General features: G+C 39.2%; 1 protein-coding gene across 8 annotated transcripts in view; it reads right to left on the reverse strand.

The window, feature by feature from the left end:
* Positions 1-10,930, reverse strand: part of LOC102670613 (ankyrin repeat domain-containing protein 6) — a 126,679-nt gene that overhangs the window by 48,260 nt on the left and 67,489 nt on the right. For 6 of the 8 annotated variants that reach the window (XM_006611962.2, XM_031508679.1, XM_006611963.2 and 3 more), the window contains one exon: positions 1,549-1,650. The exons of the other annotated variants lie outside the window; for them this stretch is intronic. In XM_006611962.2, coding sequence (XP_006612025.1) covers positions 1,549-1,650 — 102 coding nt within the window. The remainder of the gene's footprint in view (positions 1-1,548; positions 1,651-10,930) is intronic. 8 annotated transcript variants of the gene reach the window in all.

A 10,930-nucleotide genomic window follows, 5' to 3' on the forward strand; every position in this document is an offset into this window, starting at 1 on the left:
ACTAATTACACTTTTTAAAATCGCGTCATTTTGCGCGTTCCTCGTTGACGTTATAGATAAATCATTGAAGAAACGCATCGCGGAGGGATCGAAAATTCTTAGCGGCGGTCATTAAGACGTAAAGTATACACGCCTACCTGCGCTCCTCTTGCCGTTTATTACGCGGATCGTCCGCGAAATTGCAGCCCTGTAGAAACCGGGGGAATCGGTGTCCCCGATCGAGGCTCGAACGCGATACAATATCGGTAATGACGGCCATTAAACGGTTTACGACTTAATGACACCTGTCCACGTATCCATATATCGATCGTCCACCATGACCCCTGACGACGGCGGCCAGGGATCCTCGTTCATACGTATCATGCGTAATCCCAAGCTTGATGAAAGTTGGGCGCAAATTTTACACCTGCCTGCACACGTGAGGCAGGCCGCAGGAAAGTGGAAATCTGCATTCGATTTGCATACGATATTAACGAGATCTCGACCGAGTCCACGCGTATATTTGTCTCCCTTTCGTCGTTCACGATAATTATACGTATCATCGTGCGTTCCAAGTACGGGACACGTTCGTCGAACGATGTATTTCCGCGCGATCGATGAAATCGGTTTTCCGAAAACCGAAGGAAAGTGCGTGGAAACATCAAGTGTGAATATTTTCACGGAAATTCACGTATTCTTCGTATCGATTCTACCTACCTATTTATAATTATCGATAATTTTATTATATTCGAGCTTCGTCGATTTACAATATAATATCGGATAATGTCGATTACGTAATATTCCATCCCTCTTTCGCCTCTTTTTCAATAATATTTATCGCACACAGATCGCTAATAATAACGAGCCTGGAGCCTCGTTCCCCTTAAAAAGAAACGAGAAAAATCTTGAGATTTCCCAATACGCGTACGATTTACACGCGAAAGCTTCTGTCACCGAATTACCGTGTTCTCCTTGCTGGTAATCGTGTAACCAAGAGACTCGTGTGTCGCGTTCACTTCGTTAACCGGGCGAGGGGACAACGAGAGGGGACGAGGAGTTACGAAAGAACGATGAAAATTCACTCGGCTCGGGTAGGGCCCCCGAGGGGGATCGAGATCGAGAAAGTGATAAAACACCGCTGCCAATCCCGCAAAAATCCTGGTAAATTGTTTCTTCTCTAAAAAAAAAAAAAGAAGAAAAGAAAAAAAGGAAAAGAAACAGGCGAAATTATCGCCGTCTCTTCCGGGTACCGATTTCTCCTCCTCCTTTTTTTCCTCCTCGAAGGTTTTTCTGTCCGAGGACTGGTATACGCGAACGCGTTCCTCTCGAAGAGGTTGGTAAACAGAGGAGGAGAAAAATGAGTGTTTGAAGCGAGTATTTCTTAAGTTTTCATTTCGTTTTCCTTTGGTGTTATTTTTTTTTTTACGATTAATTAAAAATTTATTTTGTTGCATCGATCGAAAGTAAAAGTTAGGAACTCGGACGAGGAATCGAAGTCAATTGGAAAGATAATATTTAAGAGAAGTAATTTAATTAATGGTGGATAAGATAAATAATATTTTCGCTTACCACGGTGTCTTGGCGAGCGACATCAGCACCGTGTTTCAACAATAATTCCACCGCTTCCAAATGGCCCTCCAAAGCAGCTCTCTGCAATGGGGTCACCCCGGTCTAAAAGAAGAAAATTAAGAGAAAGAGATTTATATATTTAATATTCGTGATTCGATGCATTCGTCGATCTCTCGTTCTTTTAGTGTTACAAGATATCCTAAGGAATATTCCAACGATGCTCCACCAATGATTTATCGATACAATATTTCTTACAATATTCTTACCAACAATTAATATATTATATTTATCGTTCGAAATCTCTCGACGAAACTCGTTTCGAATTCTATTCCAGTTTTCACCAAGAACGAGCTCCGCCGTTGATATACTTTTAATACTTAGAATTATGATGGATTCGATGTTCTTTGCCGGTTAGAAAGTGCGTTAAAAATTCTAAATCAGAAGTAGCAGAACATTCTCCCTCTTACATTCCGTCTTCGTAAGATTTGTAAAATGCGAAGTTGAGAATCGACTACAATTTTTCTTTTCTTTTTTTTTTTTTTTTTTCTTCTCATGAAATAAAAACGTCGAAAATATTTCAACAGCGTCGAAAACAGATTTTATCGGTTCGTGATTGATACATTACCAAATAGGTTGCGTGAGGAGAGATCGTAAAAAGGAGGAGAGGCAATAAAATTGTTGACGTTTCAATCTCATTAAAAGCTAATAGAGACGCGGAAACTTTTCGTTTCGAATGAGGGGAAAAAAAAAAAAAAATTCCACGACGACCAGAGACGATCTCTCTTTATCTCTCCTCTCCCATAGAGATCTACGCGCGTGGTGGAAAAAGGTCTCCATCGAAGATAGAGAAATCCACGTCTGAGAAACTGTCACGCGTAAATTCTCAGAGAGCCTTGTCTCTCTCGTATGCGAGCAGCGTTTCACGTGACTTAAGTAGAAAATGGAAGAGGAAAAGGTTCCTCGACGTGGGCGTCGAAAACGATATCTAATCCCGTTGCACCGTGTTAAAAAGGTGTGAAACGTTAGACCGTTACGATTGTCGTCTCGATCGAACGAGAATATTTCCTTTCCAATTTTCTAAATTAGATTAAATTCTTTCCAGCATCGAGATTGCAAGTTTTCGATACTTTGATTGAAAAATTTATCGAAGAAATAATTAAAGAATTATTCGAAAAGAATTATTGAAGAAAAAGAAACGATCGGTTTTTTTAAATCGAAATTATCAGAGAATTGTGTAGAGAATGCATTAAGAAAATGCGTTTCTTATCCGTTGTTCGAGACGCGTTAACTTTCTTATCACCGATCAACTTATCGTGCACGCGATGCACGATCATTCGAGAACGCAATTACACGTTGGAAAAATTGGTAATTGCGAGATAGAGTACTCCCTAGGCAATTAAAAGAGATGATATCCCGATTCAGAATTATATCGGCGTGATAACAAATATCGCGAATAACAATTTTTCGAATCAAAAAATTTTCGATCATCTCAAAGTTCCAAAAAATTGCAAGATTATTTTCTAATTGGAAATTTTCAAATTTAAAATTTGAAAAAAAAAATTGTTGAACAAATCAGGAACTATCGATCTAGTTTTAAAATTTGCATCAAGAGATCGGCAATTGCCAAGTGCCACGAAGACGACGAGATCTGGGACAAATGATCAGGCTCGGCGATTTGACGTGGCAAGGTATTACCATGTTACAATCGGAAGGACAACTGGGACAAGGAAGACGTATCAGAATCTCGCCAATAATTCCGACGCGGTAGGTACGACTGTACGCATCCTCCATAAATCATGAAGAAGCCTATCCCTCGGAGCGAAACTTCATCCCTTTATACCAGAGCTCAACCAGCATCATCGACAACTTGTCTGCATGAAAATCCTCTTGCCTATCGCTGGGGAAAAAGCGTTTCTTTCTCTTTTTTCTCTCTTTTTTCTTCTTTTCGTGCGACGTGACGCGTGCACTCATGAATCATTCAAATTCTGTTCCCTTCGAGTGATGGAACACTCCCGCCACGGAACACCTATGCTTCCTTACCGACCGAGATCTCTTTCCTTTTTCCGCGCGATAGAAATGCGGACGTAAGTTTATCGAACGAGTTTATCGTTCGATAATGAGAATATTATTATGACGTACGAAGATCTTTTTCTTCTTCTTTTTTCTTTTATTCGTATTTCGTAATAAAATGGATTTTTCTTTTTAGAATACTGCTCGCCAAGTTGATTCGCATCGTCTGATAATTTAATAACAATAATAATTAATAATAACAAGATTCGAGAAATTTTCGAATCTAATCCGATCCTGGCCAAGATCCTCGTCAAGATAGAGGCATTCAACAGCGTGAATTTCAACGCGTAAAAGCATCATCATCGCCCGTTTTGAAATCGATAATAATCGGTGAAATCGTTGATAATACCGCCGTTCCCTACCTGCAAACTATATTTCCACTTATCGAATTAAGATACGTTATCTCGTTAGATTTATAATCTAACCTCACCGTACGTAATTTAGAGATAAAGCAAGCGTACACGCCAACTGTACCGAGATCGCGGGATTATCATCGTTCGTGCCAATTTTCCGGGTGAAGGGATCCGTTTTTACGCGATACTCATCAACGTTTACGCATTCGTGTTTCGTGAAACCGAGCACGCGCGATCGTTGTCCTTTCCCTTTTGGAAAGGATAATAAAGGTTTTGGAGAAAGAATAAACGCTTTTGTCCCTCGGTTTGATTACGGAAATGAGCGGTTCCAAGTCGAATGAGTATTAATTAACCGGCGGTTAAGGTCTTGCGGTCTCCGACCCTTTCCTCGGTAAACCGTGTCACTGAAAGGTTTTGGCTTCTGTCGTTCGAAACTTCTTAAGTGTTTAATTTCAAGCGTTTCATACAAGTTGAAATATTGTCATTTTCTTTTTTGCTCGATTAATTTTAATCATTGGATCAAAAGAATTAAAAGTTATCTTTGCTTCGAAGATGCTTAAGGCTTAAGGTTTGATTAATATCGATCGACAAAATATTATCGTTATAATTATCGGATTTTTTTTAGGCATCGAGTCTGAAAAGTCGAACATTTCACTTTCGAAATGTTACAATTTGCCGAAATTCGCTTAGAAGAATATAATAAAAGAAATTCTAGGAAGAAGAATAGGAGAGAAAAAGGAAGAAAATTTTTAACACACCTCTTCTCATCCCTTAAATCTCTTTTCTCACCCGATACTTGGCAATTTTCTACACGACCAAGGGGCGTAATTCTCGTTAACAACGAGGAAAAAGTGAAAATTGTTTCACAAAGACGTCGATTTCACGCAACGTTAGAGCGAATAACGACTTAATAGGACGGGGGAGGGAGCGGGAGGAGAAGCATTGTCGGGGTGAAAACCGTGTTAACGCACCTGTTGAAACACTTGTAACGAACCTTCAACTTCCGCTTCTCGCTACGAATTAACAACCCTATCTTAATTGCACGACTACGATCTCCATGTAAAAATCATTTCGCGCAAACATCTTCGTTGAAACTCGTGCTTGCCGAGAGAAACTCGTTCTTTCACTTACAACCGACTCGCGTAAATTGAAAACATTTAAATAAAATACGCATTTTCTAATTTTCTAATCTTTTCGAGAATTTAAATAAAAAAAAAAAAAAACGTAACGCGAGCAGACGAGTGGAAAATTGGATATAGGAATTTATTACATTCATAGACCATTGTTGTTAATTGAAGAAGAATTATTACGAATCGCAATTGTTATCTTCGCGTTACACGAAGGATTCATGATGGGAACGGAAATTATTAGCGAGAAATCGATTCCATTATATTCACACGTCGTGCGTCGTGCGAATAATTATTTTTTCTTTTCCTTTTTACTCGAGAAAACGAAGAAGAATTTATATTCATCGTCTCCCTGTTTTAGAAATTTTTATTCATCTAAAACTGATCAAAAAGATTAAGAAAGAAGCTTGTATATATATTTTTTACTCGGTCAGAAAAATATAAAAAATTTGTCGCTATGCGCTCGATTTCATCGTCCATCTGGCCAGGAAGTCATGGTCAACGAAGGTACGCGACACCTTGTCCCCCTCCTCTCGCCGGAAGTAGCCACGTGTCAGCTGTACATCGTCGATAATAATCCAAGGATTAGACCAACTCCGGTTGGGCGTCAAACGTCGATGTTAATCGCTAAGTACCTAAGTAGCGAGGATCAACTACTACCACATCGATCGAATAACATCGCATGTACGTATAACAAGGTGGACAAGGTGTACATGTTTCGAGCTGCGTCTTGTACACTTTGAGACGAGCGAAATGGGAGGCGTAATTAAGCATATACGTTAATGTTTTTGTTAATGTTCAACGAACTAAATTAAGTGGAAAGTTTTTTGAGAATCGTTTTTTTAAAAAAAAAAAGAAAAAATCGAAGATTTAATACAAGTAAATTATCGATAATTTTATACCAACTATTTCAACATTCAAGGGAAAATATTCAGGGCTGTTTGTTCTAAAAAAAAAAATTTTAAGCCTCTTCTAGTCAATTGCATCCTTGGAACCGCAAGGTAACAACGGGTAAGCAGCTCATAAAACAAAGTGCAACCTCAACGTCTATTCGCAGGCTCCGTTTTGACATTGCACCACCAATCATTACCAGCGATCATCGGCAACGAGCCAGTCCAGGAGTCGTGAACGGAGTAATGATCTGTGACCGAGAACTAACGGGAAGATATTTTTTTTGAAAAAAAAAAAAAAAGAAAAAATAGAAGAAGAAAATTCCCCTAGAAAATATTCGGAGAGAAACGCGAGGCATTGTTGAATCGATCGGCCAACTTCTCCGACAATTTATTGATTCGAAGTGAAAGATATCGCATACGTGATCTCTTCATGAGATTTCTGTTGCGCCTATACAGGGAGGATTATAAATATAAAATTATTGAAATTTACGAAATTTAACGTTCGCCACGGGATTTAAAGATACATTAAGAATTTGCGAAATGGGGAAAATTACAGGAGGCAGGATACAAGAGGGGAAAAAAGAAAAAAAAGAAAACAAGCGAGCCTTTTTTTTTAATCTCAAATTTTCTCCTCGAAGCGCTTCTTCGAAGAGAAATTATATGGGCGCGGATAAAGATACGCGAGATACACAGGAATTTTTTAGACCGTTCCTCGAATTTTGTACACACGCCCTGCGCAAAACCTGCAAGCCACGCCGAAGTATAACACGCCCTTTGCTCGAAGAAGAAACCGGCCCACGATCCTGTTTATTACCCCACCACGTTCTCCCATGTTTATGATACTTTAATCGCTATTGACAAGCAGAACGAAACTTGAAAACTTCTTCGACTGCTGATCAACATTGCGAGTTTACCCATGAATAATCGAAGGGCATTCGTTGCTCGAATAATTGCCACGAATCACTGTACGATCATCTTTTTCTTATACGATCATTTATAATCAAAAGTTTGTTCGAGCATCGAATATTGATCGACGCTCAATTTCCAAAACTCGAAGAGATTTCGAGAGATCGAGAGAAGAATCGGAAAAGAATTGGAAAAATCCTTTAATCTTCAAACCTCCTCTAAATAAAGACAGATTCAATTTCCAAAACTCGAAGAGATTTCGAAAGATCGAGAGAAGAATCGAATCTTATCATCTTGGAAAAATCCTTTAATCCTCAAACTCTAAACAAAGACAGATTCAATTTCCAAAACTCGAAGGGATTTCGAGAGATCGAGAGAAGAATCGAATCTTATCATCTTGGAAAAATCCTTTAACCCTCAAACTCTAAACAAAGACAGATTCAATTTCCAAAACTCGAAGAGATTTCGAGAGATGGAGGAAAGAATCGAATCTTGACACCATCCTGAAAAAATCCTTCAAAACTCCTCTAAATAAAAACAAATTCAATAAAAATAAATTTTCCAAAACTCGAATTCTAAATTCTAAATTCTTTCATTAATTCTAGAATCTAGTGCGCAAGAAAATCTTCGTATTCGAGGGAAAGAATCGAAAGAATCGAATCTTCGAGTTCTCCCCTACCCCTCGCATCATTGGAAAAAATGCCTCAACCCTTAACCTTCCCCCAAATGAAGACAGATGCATCCTGCCTCAAAACGTCACATCCTCTCCCGTTCTCTAAAACTCCGCCATACATTTCGCCATAGACAACACCGAACAGGTTTCCAAGATTCTACGTCAAGGTAGGCAACCAGTACAAAGGTTGAATAAATCAGAAAGAGAGCGGATGCGCGGCAGCGTAGCCGCGGAAACACTTGTTCGTTGGAAACGAGTGGAAAGAGAGACAATGGGGTCCCGCTTTCACCTGGTTGCAATCCAGTATCGAGGAGAGGAGGGAGAGGAGACAGAGAGAGAGAGAGAGAGAGCGTGGTGGCCGCGTTATGGGCAGCAGTCGTTAGTTAACGCCATAAATGGGAAGCGGGTATGCGAAAGTTCATGATGTACGTTGTTACGTCAATTACGCGGTTTAGCTACGTAGAACGGGGCACCGCGGGCTTCCATCACGTAACATTGAAACGCGGCCGGACGTTTCGACGTCTTTTACGCCGCAAGAGGTGCACCCAGGAATCTAAATTAACCCGGCCATTCAGAGGGCCCCTCTCCACGCAACACGCTTAATATAGTTTATTCTATCGTCCATTGTGATTGTGAGTTACGTTCGGATTGATACTTTCTTTCTTTTCTCCCCTCTTCTTCTTCTTCTGTTTCTTCTTTTTCGTTTGTGCTTGCTTCTGCGGTTGAACGGAGAATCGTTCGGAAGCTCTTACATTCGAGGTACCATTTTCTTTTTTAAATAATAATTTGTAGTAATTTTTTAACGAAGAAGAATCGGAGATGAGTAAAAAATTTAAGCGATTTGATGAATCAATGAAGGCGAAAATAATTCTTCTCACCTTTTACGGATTGATGCTTTCTTTCGTTTGTTCTTGCTTTCGTGATTGGAGAATTGTTTTGAACAATAATTTGTAGTAATTTTTTTAAGATAGGAAAGAATCGGAGATCTAAGAATAAGAAATTTAAGCGATTTGATGAATCAATGAGAGCGAAAATAATTCTTCTGTTTGATTGATACTTTCTTTTGTGATTGGAGAATCGTTCGAAAGCTCTTAGATTCGAGGTATCATTTTTTTTAAAAGTACAACAATAATTTATGATAATTTTTTTAAGATAGGAAAGAATCGGAGATCTAAGAATAAGAAATTTAAGCGATTTGATGAATCAGCGAGGCCTGAAAATAATTCTTCTCACGGATTGATGCTTTCTTTCGTTTGTTCTTACTTTCGTGATTGGAGAATCGAAAGCTCTTAGATTCGAGCTACCATTTTTTTTAAAAGTACAACAATAATTTATGATAATTTTTTTAAGATAGGAAAGAATCGGAGATCTAAGAATAAGAAATTTAAGCGATTTGATGAATCAATGAGAGCGAAAATAATTCTTCTGTTTGATTGATACTTTCTTTCGTGATTGGAGAATCGAAAGCTCTTAGATTCGAGGTACCATTTTTTTTAAAAGCACAACAATAATTTGTAGTAATTTTTTTAAGATAGGAAAGAATCGGAGATCTAAGAATAAGAAATTTAAGCGATTTGATGAATCAGCGAGGACTGAAAATAATTCTTCTGGCCGACAAAGTGGTTGAATGCGCACGAACTTTTACGTAGCGGTCTATGTATGAAAATGAATATGTTGTACAGTGCGTGTACCACGTTCACAGAAATACGTTCTCCCACGCACGATCGACGAGTATCCGGAGGAGTGTTTAATGTATTCACCCCTCTTTTCTAGAAGAGTCAGCCGAGGCATGCTAATTGCCTTTTGGACAATAGTGGGATACCATGTTGGCATGCGATTCTCGGTTGGCCACCTTCTACCTTACATAGGGAATAATTTCGTTCGATTTCAACTGGCTGCCATCCTCTCTCTATTTTATTATTATCTCATTGTATTTGCATTTCGAGTTTGAATGAAAATATAAAAATCAATATTTAAATACTTATTTCACATGCGTGATATATTCTTTTTTCTCTCGAATTCAAATGGAAAAAAGAAAAGTTAATTAAATTTGGTTCGCAACACAAAATTTCAAAATATCGTGTAATAAGTTGCACGAAATGTACGAAACATGTGTGCCGCGAAACTATTTAACTCGAGCTTCGTACGGAACAATGGGCAACTAGGTCTTGCAAGGAAAATTCAAACGAATATTTAAAAACAGAATGGAAAGTAAATATACGAAAGAAACACACTTTTACTTTCATTCTTTTTAACACTCACTCTTTTCAATCCCCTGTTATCAAGATACTTTACCGCGTTCTTAAGATAGATTCTTAAAATAAATATCTCGACGAGGTAAATAAACATCGTCTCTCAATTTCACCAATCCTTATCGAGCTTCCCATTTTACTACATCTATAAACCAAAAGTTATACGATGAAGCAACTCCTCTTCCACACGCGTTGTAAAATCTACAATGCAACGAGGCAGAAACCTGAAAGGTATCCCAACCTAACCGTTCCACTTCTCCTTAATCAGCATGTGTACACGAAACACCGGGAAACGGTACGAAACACGTTGCAACACGGACCCATACCGAGCGAAATTCGAAGGACAAGAACACGGTTGGCATTCGCGAACGAAACCGGCCACCCGCCTTTATCGTCCAAATAAAGCCAGAGTAATCCCAACCTCTACCCGACCCAACGTTACGAGCGGCCGCCGTAAACGGGTGAAATAGGGGGAGAAAGTTGGAACGACAACGCAACATTTGTCTAACTAACAAGCTACAACGCGAGGCGGGAACTGTTAAATCATCCTCTCCGGTGTATCGGTGTATTTACCGAAGGATAAAACGTCCGGCTCTTTTGAATTTATTGCAACCCCTTGATTTATCTTGCATCCGCGCGAGGAATCAAAAAGAAAAAAAAGAAGTAAATAAATAAGAAGAAGAAGAAGAAGAAGAAGAAGAAGAAGAAGAAGAAGAAAAGGAGGGGGGATATTCTCCGTTTTCGCGCGGATCTCACCTTCGTGTTTATCGTCGATCGAAAACTCTGGCTGCGTGTTCTGTTGTCCGCCATATGCAAAATTGTTTTTTCCACCATGTGCACTCGCGAAGAAACCGCCCCGAGGAGTCGAACACCCTCGAATACACCGGGCTCGATAATTGCCGCGTGTCCGCCGTCTTCATATCGTAGGTTTCGTTAAAGCCTCGTGATGCTGTTCGACCAGAGAATTTATGGCGAAGCTTGGAAAGCCGTAGTATCTCATACGGCTCGAGTTCCCTTTCGTAATAGAAAGAGAGAAAGAAAGAGAAAGAAAAAGAAAGAAAGAGAGAGAGAGAGAGAGAGAGAGAGAGAGAGAGAGAGAGAGAGAGAG

This window comes from Apis dorsata, unplaced genomic scaffold, assembly GCF_000469605.1.
Source record: "Apis dorsata unplaced genomic scaffold, Apis dorsata 1.3 scaffold_97, whole genome shotgun sequence".
Taxonomy (NCBI): Eukaryota; Metazoa; Arthropoda; class Insecta; order Hymenoptera; family Apidae; genus Apis; species Apis dorsata.